Here is a 26,098-nt window from a genome sequence, read left to right on the forward strand (position 1 = left end):
AGCCAGGGCTCTCGGTGGCACAAGGGTGTCAGCTTCGGCAAACTGAAGAAGGGTTTAGAGCAGCAGGGTTAAACTTTAACCCCCATCCCACCCAAGAATCCTGTTGTGTGGGAAGAGAAAGAGAACATTTCCTCCTACCAACACACCCAGGCTTCAGTAGGTACTGCTCTACGGGGTAAGCGCGAGATCAAGGGCAGATATTCCGCTCCTCTGCGGCACATAATAGATTCTACTTATCAGAGACTCGAGCGCACTCAAGCACTTGGAGGTTAAAGGGCTTTGCTTGTGACTCAATAAAAAGAAATTAATATAAGACTTTGTTTTTTTATTGTGGAGGTTGTTTTTTAAATAACAGTTTGACAAAAGGGCGAGCAGACTCCATAATGGGGTAGTGAGGCAGGAGTCCAAACTTGGTTCTATCGGTGGGACTGTCCCTCGGGACCTCGCGTGAAGCTAGAACTGTACATAATTACAGGGGTGGCGGTGGTGGAGGAAGGGGGACTCTGTGAGGAGAGGAGGCTGGCGTGTGACACCCCCAGTCTTTCATATTTATATTACATATGTATATATAAAATATTACATCCAAGGACGATAGTCATTTGTACCATTTCCCAGGGTAACCCGGATGCAGGCAAGGCAAGGGCATGGGGCGGGCATGGAAGGTGGCGAGGGAATGGTCTGACTAGGGGCTCAGAGAAGTTGCAGGAGCTTCAGAGACTGCAAGAGGGCCCCTGGCTCTGCTGAGGCCAAGTACTGGCAACAGAGCCAATCCTCCAGCTCCACGCCCCGCCTTCGTTCTACCGCCTTCTCGGCAAACTTCATCATCATCAGGGCTCGCTTCATGTCGATCCAGTTGTGCAGAGTGTTGCACAGTACCTCCTCCGAGGGGCACGGCTGCTCCACCAGCTCTCGCCGTGGCCCCCACAGCAAGCACTGGAGCACCCGCTTGGCCTCACCTATGCGGATGCGCTTGATGGGATCGGCCTCAAGCAGCAGGTGGGCGAGCTGCTGCAGGCCGGGCGAGTAGAGCGACAGTGTGGGCAGCGGGGGTAGGTCCTCCCGCCGGTAGTCACGCTCCCGTAGCTGGGCTCGCACCTCGAATGGGTTGGGCTGGTGGAGCAGCTCGTAGATGAGGATGCCAGTCTGGAACTCATCAAACTTACGGTACTGAGAGGCAGATACGATCTCAGGGGCCAGCCGGGCCTGGCTCTTCTTCTGCTGCAGGTTGGTGGTGCCTCCCGGCTTCTGCTTGGCCTTCAGGAAGTTGCTGATGATAAGCCTGGGCAGGTGCTTCTCACCAGGCCCTCCCTGGCAGGCCGTGGTGGCTGCGGGTGCGGCAGAAGGACAACGGGACGTGGTGGTGGGCACGCTGGGATTAGCAGAGGGCCCGGGAGAGCTCTGAGGGTTGCAATGCACTAGCAGCAGGTTCTCCAGACACAGGTCCCGGTGGATGATCCCATGTTCCTTCAGGTGCTCCAGCCCGTTGCAGAGCTGCAGAAGCAGGAAGCACACCCGGCGCTCGTAAACCTCAGGCTCTGCCCGGTGGCTGGCCACAGAGTCCCGCACAAAGTCCGAGGCAGTCTGGTGCGGCACCTCCCGGGTGATGACCACCACACAGTCCTGCTCCTGGGCAGGGGTGTGTGAGGGCGCAGCAGGCGCAGGGTCCTTGCTGGATGTGTCGGGGAAGGCAAGCATGCTGGAGGGCACAGAGGCCACAAAGTGGCCGCAGTCTTGCTGGATGTTGAAGTGCACCGGCACGGACGGGCTACAGTACGAAGCTGACTTGGGTTCTGGGGTTTTGCAGATCTGTCACAAGAAGGAAAAGCGAGGTTAGGAGTGGGATCCGTAGTTCTGTGAAACAAATGCCCGGATATTTGGCATCCTCAGACCAAGAGGCAAACTATTTCTTACCTTATTTATATCGTACATTAAACATCACTTAAAGGGGCTCACAAGGACTAAAGAGTTAGTGCTAAAGCATACAATTAATTCTTCAAAAAATTTGGAGGAAATATAGCATCTCTGAGACTTCGGTTTAAGCAGCATTTTCTTTCTTCCTTTTTTCTTGTACAGAAAAGAGTTTACTCAGAGCATGGGGAGGGGAGTCAAGAAGGTAGTAGAAGCAGAAAAAGGCAGAGAGAGAGGGGGGGAGAGAGAGAGAGAGAGAGAGAGAGAGAGAGAGAAGAGAAGAGGAGACGAGGGTAACAGCATTTTCTTTTGTGCCTGTCTGTCTGCCTGTCTGCTGTCTGTCTGTCTCTTTCTTTCAAAGAATTCACAATGGGCAGGGTGGTGGTCTTCACTTTAATCCCAGCACTCAGAAGGCTGAGGCAGGCAGAGCTCTTAGAGTTTGAGGCCAGCCTGGTCTACAAAGCAAGCAAGCTCCAGGACAGCCAAGACTACATATAGAAAAACCCTCTCAGGAAAAAAAAAAAAATCCACACCAGAAGTGTAGTTCACAGAAGAAAATAATTCAAGCCCACGGTGCTTTAGGGGCTCTGTGGTATAAGAGGAATATGCCTCTTGCTCCACAGAGTGGTCAGCATGGAGTCTCACAAAGTTGACCAGTTTGTACAGAACTCAGTCTGACTCCCTATCCTTTCCAGTGAAAGCAAGGTTGATATTTCATCATCAAGTGGATTCTCTCTCCTCCCTCTCCCTCCCCCACCCCAACTTTAGAGACAATGGTATCCCTACACTTTTAGGATTTGACCTAAAACCACATTCTCTTAGGCTGCCTTGCTTCCTAGACTTAGGTAAATGTCTAACACCTGCTCTGTGAAATGGCCTAAGGGCCGACTCATGCAGATGAGTGCAGGAAGCTGTGCTCTGCTCCAAGCCAGAGCCTTGGCTGCAGGAAGAAAACATCAAGCTCCCCTGGGACAGGGAGCCACGGGGCTGGAGGGCATCCTTAGGGTTAAAAACAGGAATAAACAAGGTAGATAATCTCAACCTTCCCTGTGGGAAATCCACACAGCCACGATCTGATCTCTTGATCTATCAGCTGTGACCTCTTCTGCTCATACTGCTAGGGTGAGCTGCCGGAGGAAAATTAATAATCCTCTTGGAGGATTCTCAAACCAGTCCGGAAGGCCCTCTTAGACTTCGGTTTCCACGTAATTACACTGGAAGGGATTGAAGATGCTCTCTTGTGTGTCTCTGTCTCTCTCGTCCTCTGCTTTTCGAGTAGTGCTCTGCCCGGGTTTGGAGAGGAGGAGAAAGGTATCTCCTCCCATCTACGGATCATAAGGAGCCAGCAGCTGAGGACCGATTGTGATGGTGTTTACCACATGACTTTCAGGCAACGTTTTCTCAAGTTCGGTTGCATACACTGTTCACAGGCGTTGGTTTCTACTGTAGCTATGTAGTCTTACAGCATGGGATTCTGCATCAAAGAATTCATTCAGCCTCCGGGGGAAAAGAGCTTTTATGTTTTTTAAAGCTAACCAAGGAGTTGGTAACACGTTAATGGTTTAATTTCTCTATTGTGGAGGCAGAATTGAAATTTTAAGAAAGTATTATCTACCCCAGAAATCGCTTCCCATTACTCTAAATAAAGCTGATTTGGAATTCATGTGTCTTGCCTCAGGGTCTCTTTGCAACATACCCATCCGCACTACTTTTAAATGGCATTCCTCTGGGATCCTTTTAATTTTTTTTTTTTAGTTCAACATTATTTAGTATGAGGATAATATTTGTGTGTGAGGAGACGGGGGCTGAGGTGAGAGGTGGATGTGGGGGGTAGGGGGTATCAAAGGACAACTTCCCCTAATTGGTTCTCTCCCTCCATAGTGGATTCTGGAGTTCAAACGCATGTTGTGAGGTTTGTAAAGCCAACGTTTTTCACTCGCTGAGGCATCTCTTTGGCTTGGAACTCTTTTAAATGAAAGGAAATTTGTGGGGGTGAGTTCTCACAAAAGCCTTGCCTATAAATACTCACGTACTGAGCAGTCACTGCCTGTCAAGCCCTCAGTGGACAAGTGGAGGATTGACGCTGGGATCGCTTTAATTCACAGCACACGCACACTGGAGCCTCGCATGTGTGGGGCACCGTGTTGCTTATGGGACTTTCACAAAAATAGCTCCTTAGACCCCACAAAGCTCAAAGCAGTAGATGGCCTCAGAGAGGGGAACCTGAGGCTTTGTTAGCTGAAACTATTAACCCAATAGGAACCTGGGAAGAGTTCTTTAAGTCAAATGTATAGGCTCTGGGAGGCAGCAGACCAGTTTTAAGTATTAGCTGGGAAGCCTTTGACAAGCTACAGGAGATTCTTATCTGAAGTAGCTATGGTCCATAAAGGAGCCTCAAATATGGAACTAGCAAATATGGGACCAGGCTCCAATAAATACAGGGCAAGGGTTCAGTGATTCCGGTCACAGTATTTTTCAATAATTGATGGCTGTGTGACTTTGCCTTGTCCACACTCTGCTTAGAGAGCCTTATTTTAATCTACATTGCTGACACCGAACTGATAGCTGACATACCATAACCCACATTCTCGCTCTAAGGCTCATCACTGGCTCCTTGCTTATGAACATCAAGAGCCTGTTAGCACCACACTTGTGTATGTAGGGTGTTAAACACCAGACTCACAGGCAACACTCCCAACGGAAAGCATGAAGTCTGACAAAGAGAGGCACTGAATATACTAAGATAAAATACAATAAAATAAATAAAATAAAAACACGCGCTTTTGGTGGGAGCAGAAAACACATGCAGGGTGTGTCCTGATTTTCCATCAGCTGGAACCACATGCACCAGGCCTTCCCCATTTTTTCCTGCCCTGCGCATGTCCACAAAGGATGGGAAACGCTTTGAGCACTGATCTGTGGGTGACAAATACATTTCTGTGGGCAGGTCATGCTACATATATGGGAGCATCAATGCTGGTGGTCGGTGGCATCTGCCTTCCGTTCTGTGTTCTCTGGGCTCTAAATGGGGCAATGGTGCCTCCCAGGGATCAGCTTAAATGATGCAGGTATGGCTTTGGGCCCCAAGCCTGGCCCACGGTGAAGTCTGCAATGACAAGGTTGCTATGGTGACAGTTCTTGCCATTACATCTGTAGCCATTTAGTGATGGGTCAGAGCTGTCTAGAACTGCTTTACAAGTTCTCTACAACCTCTGACTGAGCCTGGGCCAGGCCTTGGCAGGGTCTGACAAAATGGTTTCCAAGGCTGTCTTTCCTCCAGGGTATAAAAAACTCCAGGCCCAGTAAACACAGGGACCCAGAACCCCAATTGAGCCACAGACATTTTGCACAGAGATGCAAATGAGGGAGCTGGGTAAACAGTAACTGAGCTGGGCCTTCAGAAAGACCCCAGGGCACAGTCGCCTCCTCCACCTCAGACAGCTGAACCAGGAACAGCCACTCAGACCCCTCCCAGGCTTGGGCGGGGCATCCCAAGATCATTCTAGAGTTGAGAAGAAGAATGAGGAATGCAGATAGTGATCTTTGTCCCCTTGCCCCTCTGCTGCTACCCATCTCCTTTCCAGGGGACTCTGCCCTTGGTTTTTAGCTCTGGAACTTTCCAAAGACCTTGGGCTCGGCTGAAGTTTCAAACTTTGTCTTGTCTTAAGCTTTGGAACCAGAGCCCACTCCTTGTGTGAATCAGGACAAAGTCAGCACAGATCCCTTAATTATGAACTATGGCCCTACATGGCTGAGAAACAGCTTCAAAATCCACAAGAACTAATGCTATTCCCCCTTCTCTTCCTGCCACACATCCATGGATGTGTCAGGCTATAAGGACCAGCTTATGCCTCCATGTTGTAGGCCAATGAACCTGTGATGGGAGGTCCCAGAGCCAGGCACAAGCAGGTGCCCATCTGCTATTGTTTGCTGGGATTCAGAGGCAACACTGCGTTTGATTTCAGTGTCAGGCAGGTCTCTGCTTAACGCGCACAGATGAATGGAGAGCTCGGGGACACACAGGCAGCTGGGAAGGAGACCGACTCCCCCTCCTGAGGGCTCTCAGATGACGGTATTCCGTCTAGACTGCACCGCTAATGAAGTGGAACAGCTGCAAGAGCCGAACGAGGCTCACAGCTCCCCGCCCCCCACCGCCAGACCAGGCACATTTACAAAGCAATAACGCCTTTTCTAATTACAGCATCTCTCCAAGAGTATTTGACGCTGTTCTCCAGACTTCGGTTTTTTAATGCCACATCTCCAGGAAAGTCAACTAGGAATCCTCTGGGACCCTCTTCATTGGAGATGAAGGCTTATCTTGAGGCTTTTCTCCTGGCTTTACCTCCCAATGCAATAAGGAGAAGTACTTGCTTCTGTGATCCTCTGGGCAAGCGCAACTATGTGTTGGGTACTGGGGGAAATTGGCTCTAGATTCCCAGCTACTTCACATAATGACTAGTAGATTGGGAAAGAGTCTCTGCTCAAGGTTTGAACACAGTGCTGGGCCCCGCCCTTGGTTTTTGCTATGTAATATTGTCACTTTCTTTGAATTAAGTTCCTTCAAGATTGCCTGAGACCTCCAGGTTTAGCACCAGGGAGCAAGGTGAGAGCACACAACAGAGACAAGGAGAAGAAGACCGGAGGATGAGTCACGCACCAAGTTCTCACCCTCCCTGAACATCTAAACTCCAGTCTACTCTCTCCTCTCACAAACTCCACACGATAACCTGGGCGTTCAGTTCATCTCATTCAGATAATTTTTCAATCACCTTCTCCCTCTTCAGATGGCCCTCGATTTCAAACAGGGTCAATAAGAAACACTTGTAGCCACAATGGGAAACGAGGGTGACTCCATGACAGCTGAACTGGAGGTTAGGTAGAGCATTCATCGCATTTTCAACTTGCCATATTTGCAAGCCGAATGATGGGTATTTTAGGAACACAGCTTCAGTAGAAGTCAAGAAGTAAATGTACTGAATACAACCATCCTGACAGAAAAGGAATGGGCCCTTTTCATCTTTTAACTTCATTTGGGGAAAGGGCACAAAATTTAGCTTACCCAGAAGGCAGTGTCTGGGTTCAGACCTGAAGTGGCCATGGAAGCCTAATTTCATAGAAGTTCCCTTTGGGACAGCTGCCTTCTTCCTCCCCTCCCCTCCCTCTCCTCTCTTCATTTCCTGTGGTATTGGTGATTAAAGCAGGGGTCTCACATATGCTACTACCGAGCTACATCCCAACCCCCACACTTTCTTTGTAAGCCTGACTTATCCAGATGGGTCCTGGGCTCCTGGTGTAGCCCAGGCAGGCTGTGAACTTGTCCTATTTCAGCCTGCTTGGTAGCTGGGATCCCCAAGCCTGGCAGTATTTTCTCATCACCAGTGCCTGCTCTCTTGGCCATAACCTGACCCAAGTCTTTTGTGATCCTGGTATCTGTTAACTACATAGAGCTTCCTAGTAGCTAACCCTGTACCCTCTTTACAGAAGGGTAGCTTGTAAATGGACACGGGTCTCCTGGACATTACTCATTGGGGCTCTCGGCCATCTTGTCTGGTGGTATCGCAAGTTTCTTTCAAAGAAAAATCTCAAGTATGATTCATTGCAGTCACATAGGTAACTAATCCACCACCCGAGAATCTAATGGTAACAGTAAATTCTGAGCAATGTTATTGGTGCTTACACGGTTCACAGGGCAATGTCTGAGTCTAAGGCTCCTGCTGCGGTCACTTGCCGAGCAGGCGAGGACCTTAACTGTCCTTTTCTTTTATTGGATTATGAGCTCCGTAAGGAGTCTCACGATCACACCTCTATCTTCCTATCTCTGTGAAACACTCAAGAGTCAAAACCTCCTGAAGACTTGAGTGAACTCTGCCGCACTAAGCTGTTCCCTATGGCCGCTGGACCACAAACATCACGGCACACAAACTCATGCTAGGAATTTCACGGTGCTACTTCCCCGGGTCAGGCAGAGAGTGGGATCACGGGACTCCAAATATAAAGGCAAACTTGTTAACTAGCGCGCTTCTGAGAGCTTGGAGAGGTGCCAGAACCAGCTGGTCACACCACAGAGCGGAAGGACAGCGGTAGTACCTACTTAGTACCTACTTTCACTGCGTAGATGCTGCCGGGGTCCTTGGAGCAAGTGGCACCGTAGTAAATTGCATCTCCCGAGTCACAGCAAGGCTTGTTGCATATCAGTTTGAAGAGCGACCAGCTGTTCTCATCGAAGCGCAGTTCCGTTTTCAGACCACCCATGAAGAGGTCTTCGCACTTGGTCACCAGGCGGGCCAGGGACTGTGTGTAGAGGCCCCCGAGCTTGGCATAGGTGCCCTCCTTGCTGCTGATACTGCTCAGCAGGCTGTGCAGCTGAAGCTGGCTGCTGCCGGTGGAGGCCTGGCTGGACACGCTGAGCTGGGATGACGAGGTGGAGGTGGCCGCTCTGCCCTGGAGATTGGGGCTCCCACAACCGCCTTTGCTGTTTGCCGGCCCCAGAGCCGGGGCCCAGGGCACACTGCCTTTGAAAGCTTTCTCCAAAGGCTCAGAAGAGGAGAAGACATGGTGGGGCTGGTTTCCAGAGTTCAAGGAATAGCTAAAAGGAGGCTCGTCATGGGCACAAACATTGGTTTCCGAGTGGCTTAGGTTCAGTTTGGGACTCGCTGTGCGTGGCTTAGGGGAACCTTGGGTCCAGAAGAAGCCATCAGGGGAGGAGGCGGCACGGCTCACTATCTTTTTCTGGGGCAGAGGAGGAGGCTGCGCAGGACCGCTGGGGGACACATCCTCCGTGGAGCCTGACGGGAACCGGACGGGAGCAAAGAGCTTTTTCCCGCTGATGGTGGGTGAGTGGGTGGCTTCACACGATGGACCTAGAAAAAGAAGCAGAAGTCATAAGGCTGGAGATCGAGACCACTGGCTCAGGTGCCGTGGGATTATTATTTTTTAATCAGTCACAGCGATTAATTTTGTCGTACTCCTTTCTATTTCTTTAAATGCTGTATGCACAGCGAACAAACTACAAACTGCACAAATGGCACTCACTGTCCGTGAAGTCTCCCTGCGTCCCCTCCCTGAGCACTAAGCACCTTTCAGATGACTTCTCAGCCAGGAATCTCTCAGGCATTGTTCTGGTACCCCAAACAAATCTGCATGCATGGGAGCAAATCAGTCTTTGGAATGCCGCTTTTCGTCCACATTGTGGAGAGTTTTAATCTACTTATCCTCCTTAAGAGCAGTGTTGTGATACAGTACCATAGGTCAGCATCCCTGAACTAGCCATCTCTGGATAGACACTGAGGTGATTCTACAGCCTTGAGAGAAATGCCGTAAGAGCAAAAGTAAATGCGAACACACATAGCTGGAGTCCACTCTTTAAAAAGTCGGGCTTAAGAAAGTACCATTCACTAGAGTAAGAGAACAGGCTTCCTCCCCATCCGTTATGCCTGTGGTTCTGTGTGTGTGTGTGTGTGTGTGTGTGTTTGTGTTTGTGTGTGTGTGTACACGTGTGTACAAGGACACGTGTGTGCATGAATGTGGTAGCCAAAGGTCAACTGTTGATGTCATTTCTCATGTGTCACCTACCCCTCTTTTTGAGAAAGGTTCTCTTCACTGGCAGGAGGCTCACCCATTAGGCTTGTAAGCCGGCTAGCAAGTTCCAGGGATAAACCTATCTCTGATTCTCCAACACTGGATTTATAGATGATGTCATTCCTCTCCTTCTCCACCCCCCCACCCCACTGTCATGGATTCTGGACCTCATGTCTTCATGCCTATGCAACACGGCAAACACTTTAATGACCGTGCCATCTCTCCAGTCCTCTCTACATGTCAGTGTGCAGTTTCTGTGTGTGTTCGTATGCAGTTCTTTGGGCTTTTGCAAATGTTAGAGAAAGGCAAGTCTGTAGAAATTTTAGAAATCAGAAGGACCAGAAATCAAAATCATCTTCAGCCACATATCAAGTTCAAGGCTAACCTGAGCTACGATGAGGCCCTATCTCAAGACAAAAAAGAGAACCAAACAAAGAGTAGACATGGGGTGTGGGGGTGGCACACTGTCCTCCTTGCCCTCTTCCAGCCTGCAGTGGCTTCAGCTCCTGCTTCCTGGTCCATCACAGTTGATGAGGACCGAAGCAGCTGTCCCTTCCCACCTTCCCACTGGCAGGCGGGTGCAGTGAGGGCAGGGGTGTTGGGTGCTCCTGCCAGCAAGGCTAAGTGAATGACATATGTTCCTCCCAGGAGGCTTGGTTAATAAAAGGCAACGGGACCAGCAGGCTTTCCAGGCCTAGAACGTCTCCCCTCAGTCACAGCAGACAGTGTTCCAGAACCAGCCAATGCAAGGCAGGGAGACTACACTGGACTCTGACTCTTAGCAGGCTCTACAAACCTCGTGGCCTCAGGTCTCCTGTCTCATGCTTCCCAGGAGATTGGCTCTGCTCCCACGGACTGAGAGGGTAATGGGTACAAAGTTTATGGGTGACTCTCTTCCTCTGCATTCTAACAGGGTAAGTGGAGGAAGGAGGCGTATTGCTTCCTCACACCCTAGCTAAAAAAATTTAAAAAGTCAGGGGTGATGCCACCTGTGTATGAGGTTCCCCAAGCTCAGCGGGGCTTTGCTAGTGAGCCCCTGTGTTTAGGAGCAAGAAAGCAAGTCCTTCAATACATCCACTTCCTCGTCACTTTGCCTTCTGGGTACCAGAAATCAGCCAAGGTATCATCACTAGTGCAAGGGCTGTAAGTGCGGGTTGGGAGTGAAATCTGACGACCCAGCTCATGCCTGAATCAGACTCTGGGGTCAGAGGCAGCGCGTCCAGAGTCAAGGTTCCTTTCCCTCCCTCATTCAAGGGGCCGCTGGAGCTGCTAACCAGTCAGTGTCTTGGCTTGCCTCTCCTTTATAAGCCTTGTTCTGATTTCCTAAGCTTGACGTGGTCTGTCCTCCCCTTTAATGTCAACTCTCTGGTTGTCACCAACATGCCCCTTTATGTTTCTACTAGGAATTAAGGGCAAAGGGCAGGAATACTAGTCACATCCAGCCAAATTTCCTCCAAAAAGGGGGGGGGGGAGGCTGGATTGTACTATCTGGAATTCCCCCATTAAATTTCAGCAACCCTCCATTGCAACCTTTCTGAACATGCATTTTTGTCTGGCAGCCATCCCAGAAACCCCTGCACAATCTCTAGACAGATGGCTAACTTGCTCCCATCATGCCTCTCTCTAATTCTAGCTCCTGTACTGAAGGCTGGTCAACTTTCTAATCAGTAACAGTGGAGCGACTCTTTAAAAGCCAATCCATCTCACACACATTCCCTAGATCTCCAAGAAGAATCAAGATGTCAGTTACAGACCCTGCACAGAAGCAGTGTTCAGGCACCTGAGAGAACAACTACTCCACCACCCTGTTCTGTGTTCCCATGACATCCTGTAGGAACTAAGTTGGACAATTCTGACTGGATTTAGATCCCATAGCTGCTTGGGCAAATCTGGTGAGGACTAGGTATTCCAATGCATATATAGCACCAAGGATTGGCATGTAGGCCGGTCAGATGTGTTTAACGTCTTAGAGGCTGTGAATCTGTGCTAGGATGTTGCAGCTAACAAGAAGGGGGCAGCGCAGATATGCCCCTGAATTGCATACCTGCCCAGCAGAAGGGAAGCAGGGAGTTAGCAAAACTTAGCAGTGATGGGTGATTCACTTCAAGTGTGGACTTCCTGTATCCAACCGGGCATCGTATACACTGATAAAGATTTTCATTTTAGGTCTGGAGAGATAGCTTAGGTGGTAAAGAGTCCCAGGATTGAGCTCCAGAACCCAGGTCAAGAGAACAGCTTGTAATTCTACCACTAGCGTTGAGGAGGGGAAACAGGTAGATTTCCGAGGGCTTGCCCTTCTTGACTACTTTGTCAGTTTACGAGACTGTTCCTTAAACCTTGAAGCTGCCACCACCAACAAAACATGGAGGATACTTAACGTTGTTCTCTGACCTTTACACAAATATATATGCACATGCCTCCACCCGTGTAAGCAGGTATGGAACCACGGTTCGTGAGAAAGTCCCACGGTGAACAACAGATACCTCAGGGTCTTATAATCTCCCCAGGATGGATGTACTCAGGTTACTTTGACATGGATGCTAAAGTGTGACCTTCTCCATGGAACGGATTTTTCTAGCTGTCACTCCAGGGTGAGAGGGGACTGGCCCTGACATTTTCTTATTCTTGGAGAACCATTTCTTCAACGCTGCTCTGGGCAAACAGCCTTTGGATGATGCGTTGCCTAAGTCATTACCCACAGCAGCCGCTATGGTCTGCACTCACCAAAGACAGAAGAAGACAAACGGACCCTGATAACGGAAATGCTCTCATAGCTCACAGGTAAGCCATCTGTCAGGGAAAACCTAACTAAGAAAGGAAACCTGAACGGCTTTGGCCGACGGACAGAAAGACTCAAATTCAATGGCACACGAAACTAATTCTACCATATCCTGCTTGTATGCTGATATTAGACCGATGTCTCCAAATTCTCGCTTACAAGGAAGAGCAGGGATGGCTGGGAAAATTTTGTGAGAACGAGGCAAGCACTCTCACATTGAGCTAAATTCCCAGCTGAGTAATACTGCCTAAGACAGAGGGTTCCAAACACTATTTCCCAAGTGTTCCTTCCAGTCTTCAGTTCCACATATAGCATACTCAGAGATAAACACCCAGCATCCCTTTAGTGCATGCACTTCCGACAAGAGGAAAGAATCACGTATGGCATGCTGGGTGAATCTCACAAAGGTGGGGCCTGGTGGGAGATGTATAGTAGTTTGGTATCTTTTATATTTAGAAAGTGAAGAAGTTGTCGGTATTTCAATGTTTGGGGAAAACAGGTTGCTCCCTCCTCAGAACGGAGGGCAAAAGTTCAAACGTAGCATGAGGTCTACCTTATGATAGGGTCTTGTCTTCTTGCTGGGGTTTAATAGGTACTTGCACTGTCTCTTCAGCCCTGAGAGCCGGGCTCACAGAGGAAGTGGTCAGCCCTGTTTTGAGCCATCTGAGTGAGCATTGTTGAGCTTTTTACATTTATGTTAGCCACCGTTCCAATTATAAGTAAAGCAAAGCCAATTACATTGCATGCGAGTGTCTGTGTGTGTGTGTGTCTATGTGTTTATGTCTGTGTCTCTGTGTGTGACTGTGTCTGTGTGTATCTGTGTCTCTGTGTGTGCCTGTGACTATGTATGTGTGTCTCTGTTTCTGTGTCTCTGTGTGTCTGTATGTCTGTGTGTATGTGTCTCTGTTTGTGTGTCTGTGTGTGTCTGTGTGTGTCTCTGTGTGTGTGTCTATGTCTGTGTGTGTGTGTCTGTGTGTGTGTCTATGTGTGTGTGTGTGTGTGTGTCTGTGTCTCTGTGTGACTGTGTCTGTGTGTATCTGTGTGTCTGTGTGTGTGTGTCTGTCCGTCTGTGTCCGTGTGTGTGTGTCTGTGTCTGTGTGTGTGTGTCTGTGTCTCTGTGTGTGCATGTGACTATGTATATGTGTCTCTGTGTCTGTGTCTGTGTGTCTGTGTGTGTGTCTGTGTCTCTGTGTCTGTGTCTGTGTGTGTGTGTGTGTGTTTGTGTCTGTGTCTATGTCTCTGTGTGTGTGTCTGTGTGTGTGTATGTCTCTGTGTGTGTATCTGTGTGTGTATGTGAGTGTCTGTGTGTCCGTGTCTCTGTGTGACTGTGTCTGTGTGTATCTGTGTGTCTGTGTCTCTGTGTATGTGTGTGTGTGTCTCTGTGTTTGTGTGTCTGTGTCCCTGTGTGTGTGTGTGTGTGTGTGTGTGTATCTGTGTGTGTGTGTGTGTCTGTATATGTGTGTGTTTTGCGTGGAAAAACGTGGACTATTCTATGGACTGACGCTTGCCAATCTGATGTAGCTGAGCAAACTGCTTCAAAGATTCACCCACTCACCCGTTACTATTTCTTAAGCACCTACTAAGTGTAAGACAGAAACAAATCAGCCATAGAACACTCAACCCAACCTTAGGGAAGTTTGATTTCTCTCATTAGAGATGAGAAAAGAACAGCCAAACCACCTGTGTAGGCACCGCGCCACGCAGGAAGAGGCTGTGTGGAGGTTTCTGCCAACAGATAGGCAGGCAGGGACTCAGGCATCCTCCGGCTGCACGATTTTCCAAGGGAAGTCGTGCAGCTTTTCATTTGGTTCCAGAATCTGGAGTGGCTCAGTACCACATGGAAAAAGAAAGAGACCGGGCAGAACACTCCTTTTAAAGGACGCCTCGCTTTTCCAGGAAGATAAATGCGGCTCGCACTGGAAGCATGTCATTAGCATTTTGCAGCTGGATGGAAGATGTGGCGTTTGTGAGGAATCTCTCCAGACCCACTCGATCGATCATCCCGGAAAGCAACAGTCAAGGCCACAGTGTGGTTTGCACGGAAGGGAAAGACGCAGGTCTCAGTTTGGAAGACAAGTCCCTGGGGCCTCCTCCACCAGCCAACAGCCCAGCCGGGGCTCTGAGATTGGGATCTTCCAACCTCAGTGGAGACACAGCAGTGAGCATTGTCTTTCTAGGTAGTTAAACCGAAACCTCATGCAAGTCCCTTCTCCTGTGCTGCTGCTAGAAAAGCAAACGGGCACTTTCTAGAGGACGAATTGAGGGTGACTACTTGAAACGCATCCAAATTTGAAAGCACTGATTTTACTTCTTTTAAGAATTTGTCACACACACACACACACACACACACACACACACACACACACACACACGCACGCACACACACACACACACAGAATTTGTCTCACAGATAGGATATGTAAACCAAATCTCCCCAGTGTGTGTCTCAGGGCCCCACTTGAATTTTCTAACAAAACAGCCTAATTATACATTGGCAAGAGAAGGATTTAACTGGTGGCTAACAACCGAAACAATAGAGCGGCTTCAAAAATCGACCGCTAATGGTTCTGACTTGAAAGACTCCAAGTACAAAATGTATACCACTCAATGTTAGGACACTTTGATTCTTAATGACAGAGAAAAATATGTTCACAGTGGCAGTGGACACAAGATGAGGTGGGTGTCAGGAGAGACGCTCCTTGCTGCATACCTTTCTATATTGTTTGCTATTTAATCGAAAATACATAGCTTACCGAAGAAATACCTTAAATGACACACTAATGGAAGGAAATACGACGGCATTAATTGGAGATTTTAAAGGAAACTGTTTTAAGATGAAGCCTCTTTGCTGGCAGGGATTATTTGGGATACTGGAAGTATTTAAATGGAGTTTGTTTTCCTCCGGAACCAACCTCTGTGCCTCACCAACATCTGGGACAGAAGCCCGGACTCAGTTCTTGATGGGCTGGGGGTGTATACTATGCTGGGACAGATTACTTACATAATGCATTGGATTGAACCTATGGATTTAAGATCAAGAGATCTAATAAGCCTGGCTAATAGAGCACACATTAAATTTAGGTAGACAGTGTTGCGGATCTCTTTGAAGAATACGACCTCTTCTTTGTCGGAGACGGGGAGCAAGTGCTGGCTGGAGGTCAGACTGCCAGTCACATGAACTACAGGCTAATGTGTCTGGACTTCCTGTCTCTCTCCTTGACAGGCCTTCCTACCCAGCCCCGTGCCCTTCCTGGCCTACTTTCTCCACAGCGCCTATTGCATGTGCGGAACTAGCCATGTGCCCTGTGAGGAAAGGGACTGGGCAGTTATTTTTGGATCTTCAGCATCTGAAATTGTGCCCAGCTTGTAGTTTATATCAAATATCTATCAAATGATCGGCAGAGCATATATATAAACACCCCCTACCCCATACACACACGTATGTGTGTTTTTTTTTTTTTTTTTTAACTTACTGGTATTATTGTGGACAAAACCAAGCTGATCAAAGCCGCAGTACTTGGTTGCTTTCCTCTAGCTCTGACCTCCTAGCTATAAAATAAGACCCAGCAGCATGGTTCTGCCTCTTGGACTGGGTGAGGCTCCATGTCCGCTGCCTGTGTAGAGTTCTCTGCTCTTTTCTGTTGCTGATGCTGGTGGCTACCATTGAACAGCCAATTATGACCTCGGTCTCTTGAATCACTCAGTTAAGCCAAAGAGGGAAATGATCTTAATGTGACGTTAAGTCTGTTTTTATTTGTTTTGTTTTGTTTGTTTTTTGTAGTTGTTTTGAGTCAGCGTCTCTTAGAGACTAGGCTGGCCTGGACTACCACATCGATGCAGATGGCCTTCGTGCTCCTAATATTCTCTCCTCCACTTCCCAAGGGCTGCAGGCCTGCCCCACCATCCTCAGCTTTAGGCGTGTATATTTCAAGGCAGCCACAAAGGTCTTCGGGCCGTTTACCCAGTGTTGTCCCCTCACAACCACCCATCTATTCTCCACAACAGATCCGACCTAAGGGTTGCATTTGTTCCTCCAGAACCAAGCACGATCCAAACAACCACTGAGTCCGCTTTGGCCTTCTACACAGTGACTCTGTGCTCAACAAACTGTGCTCCTCAGACAAAATGTCATAATGGACGTGCTGGAGGGATATGAGACTTGATAAAGGTATAAAATGGGAAAGGTTTACAATGATATAAAAATACCATTTTGTTACTTTAAACCTTAGATACATTCCTGCTTTAAAATGTAACAAGTTTGAACTATATTCTTTGGCAGGGAGTGGGCTGAGGCAGGGTTGGTTTCTCTGCATAGCCTTGGATGTCTGGAACTAGCTCTGTAGACCAGGCTAGCCTTGAACTTGGAGATTTGCATGCCTCTGCCTCCGGAGTGTTAGGATTAAAGGCGTGTGTTACGGCCAGGCCTTATATTCTTATACAATTTAAATGTTTCTTTTGCTATTAAACCCAGACAGCAGATAGAGCTCTAACTTTGGCCACCAACCTTGACAAATTCCTAGCAAATTTACATAAACCAAGGTGGTGACAGGCTCTGGAACGACTTTTTTTCCTCAGGCTACACCACGGATGCAGAACACCAGGAAGATAGGCATAACTTCACCAGTGAGCTCTTGCTACAGAGAAATGGTTTCTTTTGGCCAGTGAGGCTGATGCTAATTCTCATTTCACGCAACTTCAGCCTGAATGGAGGCCTCGTTCCTTCTGATTCATAGCCCCAGTGTCTGTTGTAAATGTCAAAAAGTCAAGAGGCTCAGGCGTTTCAGTTATAAGACAAAAGCAGATAAGAACTTGTGGGCCTGTCATAGGCATGTTCTGTAAGAGTCTCAAAGCACCAGGCTGGGGTGTCACATGCCTTTAATCCCAGCACTCAGGAGGCAGAGGTAGGTGGATCAGTGAGTGTGAGGCCTGCAGTTCCAGGAACCAATCCAAAACAAACCAAATCAAACCAAACCAAAGAGTCCAAAAGCAATTAGACCAGACCCATGGTGAGAAGCCAAAGAAAGAATTTCTCTTGTCAGTTTCAAAAGCTAGGCCTGATTGAGACCCATATGAGACAGCAGCAGTGTGTTTGTGTGTGTGTGTGTGTGTGTGTGTGTGTGTGTGTGTGTGAGAGAGAGAGAGAGAGAGAGAGAGAGAAGTGAACAAGTGCTGGTTTGTAAAGGGTCAACACACCTTCTTGTCAGGTGGAACCTAAATTTTGAGGTTCTTGTCCACTGGAGAGTTGATTTGTGTGAGACAATCACGAAGATAAATTCATTTCAATTTACGTTATTCAGAAAGTAATATGAGGAAATAAAACTTTATTAGGCGCCACCACTGTTCTCACAGGGGCAGGTGGCTCTCTTGTATCGTACTCTACACACAGCTCTGAATGCCTTGCACTCTTGCACTATATGGTCCAACTTCCCAGCAAATGGTGCCGATTTCCCTCCCCTGAATCCAGAATAGCAGCTCAAGTGACTCTTCTTTTCTCAGTGTGCACTGCCCACCTGTGCCTTTGGCTCCCTCTGTCTGTTTTGGTACCCAGGAACATTCTTTGCTCCTCCCCTCCTTCATCCCCAAGTTTGATCACACTGCAGACAGGAGTCAACATCCCATCTTCTCAAAAGCATGTTTCAGAATCTTCATCCCTCAACACTCTTTCTAGAAGTCTTTATAAACTCTGTGTTCTGGGGCAATCTGATTTTCCTGTTGTGATGGTTTGTATATGCTCGGCTCAGGGAGTGACACTATTAGAGGGGTGTGGCCCTGTTGGAGTAGGTGTGGCCTTGTTGAAGCAGGTGAGTCACTGTGAGTGTGGGCTATAAGACCCTCACCCTAGCTTCCTGGAAGTGAGTCTTCCACTAGCAGCCTTCCGATGAAAATGTATAACTCTCAGCTCCTCCTACACCATGCCCGCCTGGATGCTGCCTCTCCTGCCTTGATGATAACGGACTGAACCTCTGAAACTGTAAGCCAGCCCCAATTAAATGTTGTCATTTATAAGAATAGCCTTGGTTGTGGTGTCTGTTCACAGCAGTAAAACCCTAATGAAGACACCGTGTCCACCTATGTGTCACACATGCTTTAAGCTTTCCCGGGTCTGAGAACAGACATTGTGGTTTACGCTGAGGCACATTGGTCTGGTTGTTCCTGTGATACCAGTCACGTGGTGGCTGAGGGAGAGATGCATTGTACGTGGCCCTCTTAGAACAGGTCATGGTTCCCAAAAGAGTGAACTGGAGCTGGACAAACAGCATGGGGACAATGGCTCAGATACCCAGGCTTTCGGAGAATAATCTGCCTCATTGAAATTTTGCAGTGGGATGGGAAAGGAAGGAGAGATAGGAGTAGAGAAGAACTTCAGAAAAAGACAATCTTGTTTTTGCTCCATTTCCCCCAAATCACTACAAATACATTTCCTGTTTTGGAGTGAGAGCTAGCAGAGTTTCTCATTAGAAAACTTTTAACCCACGTTTGCTGACAGAAATATGCCATGGGGTATATTCCCCAAAAATGTCCCTTGAGAAAAAGTACTTCCGTAAAATGAGGAAGTCACGCCAGCACAGGTGTGGCCCCATCATACTAATGCAACCTAGGAGAACGGGAGAGGATACACACTGAGCATGCCCAAGAGGTGAAAGGTCATAAACTCGACCACCAATCCACAAGTGCAGAAAACCTCAAGCTCCTTCTCGGTGAAGCTGCCCAGCAGGACATATCCACCTACTATTCTTCAATGGTTAACACGGAATAGTGGACAGTGGCCTTACAAAGCCTTCATGTTCTACTTTACAAACATGTATGCAAACAGTATTGTATACATGTACGTATGCATGTATATGCATATAAATAAAACAAGACAACATCTGAGGTTCCAAGGAGCCTGGTGGACAGAAAGAACTATATATAGCTGACTTGTTAGTCAGAGAATCAGGAGCCTTCCAACATGTATGTGTGTGTTCATACACATGTGTCGGCCTAAGGTTAACATCAGGTCTTCCTCGGTCATGCATCCACCTTAGTTTTTGAGAAAAGGTTTCCAAAGTGAACTTGCACCTTCCTGGGTCAGCTGGACTACCTAGTCAGCAAGGTGCAGGAATTCTCTAATCCTTGCATCCCTGGGGCCCAGTGCTGAGAATCTAAACTCAGGCCTGAATGCTTACACAGCGATCGCTTCATCCATAGTTCCACCTGGTCAACCCTCAACACATGTTTGGTTGTAGCCTCCTCCTGCCCTGCAACCAAGGCTGTACACTTCCGATGACAGAGGGTGGTCTAATAAGGTCATGAAGGAATAAACTTGGGCAGGTTCTACTTCCTGACAAAGCGGCACCAGCATAGAAAGCCTGATGCTGGCCTTCCAAATGCTGGCACCCACCAGAATCTGTCAAGTGTAAGACTGTCTGTCAGGAATCATTACCTCCATCGCTGCAAGTCCTGGAGTCCGAGGCTAGGCTATCTGTGGAGCCCGTGGTGAAGCTGACGTGGGCCCCTCGGAAGGACGGGCTGAGGCTTTCTGCAGAGCTCTGGCTCACTTTCTCCAAGTCAGAGCTGCTCTTGTTCATTTTTAACAGGTGCCTGGAGAGGGGACAAGCAATGGACACGATTCAGTTGGTTTCCTTAGAGAGACCCAATGACGGGCATAGACCTCCCATGCTCTCCAATGCTGGCCAACACTGGACATTATGAAAAAACAATTTGGGGAGTAAGAATAGGGGTTCTTATGAAACCTTATGCACACAAATGGAAAGTATTTCCTGAGAGGGGCTCAGAAAAGAGTCAATGAATTTAGACAAGCACCAAAGTCCCACTTTGGGAGGAACTGCCTTTACATCTGATCCCACCTGCCGTTTATGTCATCTAATCTATATTCGGTAAAATGTGGCTAAAAAGAAAAAAAAAATGGGGACAGCATCATCCAGTCCACTTTCTAGTGACAGAGATCGTAAAAAGAGCTGCAGAAATAGCATGTCTCTTCACAAGCCCTGCACTACATTGCAAACCAGAGCAAAAACACAGGCATCCTTTCTTTGCCCACTACCCCACCACCATGCCTTCCGTGTCCTAAATCGATCCTTAGACCCAAGACAAAGTTTATTTAAAGTTTAGCTAGACATCCAGTGGAATTCTTAAACAGAATCAATGTAATCCTTAGGCTTCCTCTAAGACGGTTTGTTCTTTTCCTCAGACAGAATTAGCAGCATGTCAGAGATGTGAGCACCAACTGTAAGAGCAAAGCCCTGGTCCCAAGACAAGTGTGCTAGCACCAGGTAGAGTGTCCAGGTCACAGACCCCACCCCCCTGTTTCCAAGAGTCACACGAGTTTTCACTTGTCGCCTGACATTTTGTCCTGAAATAAGAACGAGCCACGGTCAGTCTTCATCTTCTCCTGTTGGTGATAACCCCCGTCGCTTGAGAGGACACTCCTTGATGGCACCTTTGTCTTACTACAGAAGACCCACGCCACCGTATCTGCTGTAGGAAACAGTCAATGCAGTATTGATTCCACAGCAGAACTGCCTTACTTAATGTCCATGACCTTCCCAGAGTTCAGAGAATTCAGAGAGGAATCTCTGTGGCTGGATTCTCGTGTTTTTATTAGAAAGGTTTACAGAAAGCTTGTGTGCTATCACAGAAAACGCTCTTCAGAAATCATGTCATTTCCAACCTTGAGACCCATATTCACTTGTTTTAAAGCCTTCAGATATTAAACAACCATTACAGTGCAGGCTTGAGTAAATCTTAACATTTTAGAACCATTGTCAAGATCTAGGAAACAAAACAAGACCAACAAAGAAATAAAAAATGAAAGCAAAGGGAAACACCAACACCATTGCCACCACCATCAGCACCACCTCCAACAACACTAACACCAATACCATCACCACCACCAACACCATCACCACCATCACCACCACCAACACCATCACCACCATCACCACCACCAACACCATCACCACCATCACCACCACCACTACCACCACCAACAACATCATCACCAACACCATTACCAACAACACCATCACCATCACCACCAACACCATCACCCCCACCAACAACACCATCACCACCACCAACACCATCACCACCAACACCAACACCATCACCACCAACACCAACACCATCACCACCAACACCAATACCATCAACACCACCAAGATCAACAACACCAACAACAACATCAGCACCCCCATCATGCTGTTGGACCAATGATCTTTATTTAAGCTTCTGGCAAGATTAACAATATTTTTGTCTTCATTGGATCTTTCAGAAATGGCATCATAGTTTATAGATTGTAAACTCCAAAGTTTGCAGGTTTAAGGCTTTGGCCTTCTGTACAACAGAGTACAAAGGTAGAGACTTTGGGAGGTGACTGCATGATGGGGCCTCTGATATTATAGATGGATGAATACATTTATAAAGTGAGATCTTAATGTGGTTTGGGGAGTAAATGGGACCTTTAGGTGATGAAGTCTGGCTGGAGGAAGCAGGTTAGGGGACATGCCCCTGCAAGGTATGTTTTGTACCTAGCTTTTCCCTCTTTTATCTTCCTGTTCCCAGGCTGCTACGAAGTGAGCATGCTGCTTTGCCTCCTGGTACCAACCATAATGTTCTGCTTGTCTCAGACCTGCAGACAATGGATCCAAGTCATCATGGACTGGAACCTTTCCTCCTTCAAGTTGGTTTTCTCAAGTATTCAGTCACTGTGGAACTCAGACACAAATCAGAAGTCACTGCGTGAGAGGACAACTCAGTGAAGGACAGAAGCTGACTCAAAAGCAACCCCACTCCAAAATGTTGTCTAGATTTTCCCAGTCCCCAGACCTAGGCAGTCAGGGGCTAGGGAGAGAGCTTAATGGATAAGTGCACCTGGTCTATAGGCATGGGGTCTCGAGTTCAAATTCTCATCACCTACATAAAGGGCCAGGTGTTCTCTGTGGAAGGCAGAAACAGGTAGATCCTGGGAGTTTGCTGTCTATCCACTGTCACAGAAAGGAAGCTTCTGTTTCAGTGAGAGACCCTATCTTGAGGAAATAAGGCAGAAACACAGAGGGGGGGAGGGAGAGGGAGAAAGGAAGAGGGAGAGGTAGGGAGAGAGAGAGGAGAGGGAGAAAGGGAGGGGGGGAGAGAGAGAGAGAGAGAGAGAGAGGAGGGGAGGGAGGGAGGAGGAGGAGAGAGAGAGAGAGAGAGAGAGAGAGAGAGAGAGAGAGAGAGAGAGAGAGAAATATCACCAAGGGAGAAACATCAGCACCCTGATTCCTGAGCTGGCATGGTGCCCACTCCACACACTGAGGAAACACTTGATGAGGTGTGTAAACATAAACAAACCTAAGTGACTCACTGATACCCTTGAGTGTGAACGTACACACACACACACACACATACACACACACACACGAGAGATTTGAAGGAAAAGGAGCTCTTGAGTTCTGAATGCAGACAGATCTCCATAAGGAAGCAGGACCAAGGATGGTGCTACGTCATACAGCGGGATGCAGGATGCTTCATTAGAAAGCAGGACCAACAGTGATGCTTCAACACAAATCAGGCCCAAGAACATGTCAACATAAGGCATGAGCTTGCTGTGGGATCTGACAGACACTTTTATTCACATACATTTATTTATGATAAGATTACTTGCATAAATTTATCACCTGTTGCTGTATTTTACTGTTATGTAATTTAGGGATTTCAATATCTATATTTATTTAAAGACTAGCCCACAACTTCTTTCTTCTCTTTTTATACAGGTTAAATTAGAAGCACAAAATTAATTAAGTCCTGTTTTTCTTTTTTAATTACCTGGTGTTATTTTTATAACAGTGACATCAGTAAAGAATGAGCTCTGGTAATCACGGAACCAAGATGTGATGAAAATGTTTCTGGCCTTGGGTAAGTAGGAAGGACTTGTAGGTGAAAGGTTGGATAATTTTCAGTGAAAAAAAAAATTAAAATGTCAACCTTCTGCACGATGGCAACCCCTAGGTGAAGGAGCAGCATATGTGCACCCCTATACCCCATAAAATTGCTGTCCAGAATATCCTAAGAAGGCCAAGAAAAACACCAATGATCCTATTTTTGGGAAGGAAATTGAGGATTGCAGAATGACTCCGAGGGGAAGGGTGAGTGCAGCCAAGCTGGAAGGCCCGAGTTCGTTTCCTGGAACGCACAAGGTAGAAGAGAACACTGACTCCCAAAACTTGTCTTTTGTCCCCCAAACATGTGCAATGGTTAGCACACGCCCATACACTTGAATACAACATGTTTAAAAACATTTTAAGGCAAGATAAATGAACAAACAATTCATAAGAGAAGACTCTAGAAGTCAGTCAACACACAAAGAGAGGGTCAACCTCACTAAGTAAAAAGACGGTAAACAAAATAAGCTCTCGCTTTACTCAGGGAGATTAGCAATAACAGGTGTGGTTCAAAGATGTAAGAGAATAGGAATTTGCTTGTATTGTTTGTAGGACCATAGATTAGTACACACACACACACACACACACACACACACACACACCACCACCACCACCACCACCATCACCCCCCACCACCACCACCACTACCACCACCACCACTACCACCATCACCACCACTACCACTTTAATGTATCCTGAAAATTTAATCCAATGTAACTTGGTATCTATCTTGAGGCCTACTTCTTAAAGTAGTTACAAATCTAGTTATTAAAGACTGGTTATTAAAATCACTAGAAGGTGACGAAATCATTCCAGTGGACAAAAACGTTTACTGGCCAAATAGTTCATCAAAGTAGAAAATATACACAGTGAGTCTTTGTGAGCATTTGTTTGTGGGGGGCATGCTTATGTGTGTTGGGTAAAATATTAAATAGTTTCTGTGTGGGCCTTGGTTTTTACAAAGCTACTCTAGAATTCCGATCGACAAATGACTTTCCGTGAACCTCAAGTCACTGAGGGCTTGAAGCTTCGTGACCACGTGGACTATGACTGCTCAACTCTGCTGCTGTAGAGGGGAACAAGCCAAAGCCATGAATAAGACTGGTGATGTTTTACTGTAAACCTTTCTTTACAGGAGGCGACAGTTACTACTCCTGTCCTAGAGGAGACTTCTCCAGCTAGAAATATCATGCGAACTACACACGTAATTTCAAACCCCGTTACATTTAAAAAATACAACAGGCCTCTGCTACTGAGTTGAGTATTGCACTGTAGTGTAACAAACTGAATAAGTGTCATTTCAACAGGTGAGAAATATCAACTATTTCTCTTTCAACACGGGATTGTATACCTCCAGCTGGCCTGGCACTTGCTGTATGGCTCATGTTGGCATCTCACCCTTGTCAATTCTCCTGCCTCAGTCTCCCAAGTGCTGTAGCCACAGGCATGACACCACTACATCCAGTTAATACAAAATTATAATGTCCTTTCCTTTATCCCAAGTCTTTAAGATCTTCCACGTGTTTCATATTTACAGCACACTGGGTGGAAACGCTAACTGCACTTTAAACTAGAACCATGGTACTGCTTCCTTAGGGAAACTCACTCATGTACAAGAATGCTTAGGACAGACCAAAGCTCTCCATCAATAAAGGACCCCATACATTGCAGTACAGTCTTCTAATGGAACAAAACACTGCTGTCAAACAAACAAATGGGATTATGTGAAAATGTTTAAAAAAATTCTTAGGATGCTAAAGATTAAAAGCAGTTTATATCAAGGCCCAAGGACAATGTGGCACCATCGTCAGGCATCTTAAAAGCACATAACAGACCTATTGAAAGTCACTGAAGAAGAGGGGACGAAGCTCGCTGGCTTTAGACAGTAACCGCACTGGGTAGCCACAGAAAGCCGACTGGAGCAATGGATAAGGAGGACTCTTCCACGGGACCAGTCAGGTTTTACTAAGATAAACCTAGGACTGAGAGAGTAGGTCAGTGGTAGATCGTGTGCTGCGCCAGCTCCAGGTCCTAGGTCCCGCCCCAACACCACATAAATAAGAAAAACAAGAAACTAAAAACAACAGCGAAATGTTAGTATTCGAAAAAACAAGAAAACCTCAGGGAAGACACATGAGTACTAGTTTAATGATTATGTGAATTTCATTGCTTGAAATCTTTGATGCCTGGGAAACAAACACTTCTCCTTCGAGTGGAGGAAACCCACGAGAGCCTGGTGGAAGGAAGGGTCTGGTAAGACCTGGATGGGCATCAACATTTTCCCAAGGAAACCACAGGCTTGGTGATAGCTGCTTCCCCTTCAAGGGAGTCACTGGGTGGAAGGCTGTGCTTGTCAGATCTGGATTGAGGTTCGGCGCTAGTCCTTCTGAATCTTGTCCATGTAAAGGAGAAGTCACCGCTTTAGCGTCTCACTCAGTAGACACACAGCACATTACTGTGATTATTACTATTATACACACACACAACACACACACACATGCACACACGCATACACACGCATGCACAGAAGACAGAGGTACCCAAGAGGAGACTAGATAAATGTTCATGTATGAGGCAGAGGTAGAACGTGCAGTTTCTTACGATGAGCCTGCTGTTTCCCTGTAAATCTCAGGACCTTCAGATTCCCATTGGTCACTGAAATTCAAGAGGCCCTAGGAGTGCTTAAGTACACATGGGGACATACTTCCTGATACATGATATACATTACACACACACACACACACACACACACACACACACACACACACACTGAGTTAAATGTTAGGGGTGCCACTCCGTGGTGAAGCCCTGGGTTTCATGTCCACAGCTGAAAAAAAAAAAAAAAAAAAAAAAGCTCCCATAAGGAGCATCCAAACCCCAGAAGCAATGGCACGCTCCCAGAACAGCATCC

The 26,098-nt window shown here is 47.2% G+C and overlaps 1 protein-coding gene across 1 annotated transcript in view; it reads right to left on the reverse strand.

The window, feature by feature from the left end:
- Positions 1–310: 310 nt before the first annotated feature.
- The window catches only part of Prag1 (PEAK1 related, kinase-activating pseudokinase 1), a 50,212-nt gene continuing 24,424 nt past the window's right edge, over positions 311–26,098 (reverse strand). The window contains exons 3-5 of the mRNA XM_032918771.1: positions 19,689–19,846; positions 8,011–8,768; positions 311–1,806 (exon numbers count right to left, since the gene is read on the reverse strand). Of these exons, the coding sequence (XP_032774662.1) occupies positions 691–1,806; positions 8,011–8,768; positions 19,689–19,846 (2,032 nt within the window). The 3' untranslated portion in view covers positions 311–690. The remainder of the gene's footprint in view (positions 1,807–8,010; positions 8,769–19,688; positions 19,847–26,098) is intronic.

This window comes from Rattus rattus, chromosome 13 (genome assembly GCF_011064425.1).
Source record: "Rattus rattus isolate New Zealand chromosome 13, Rrattus_CSIRO_v1, whole genome shotgun sequence".
NCBI lineage: Eukaryota > Metazoa > Chordata > Mammalia > Rodentia > Muridae > Rattus > Rattus rattus.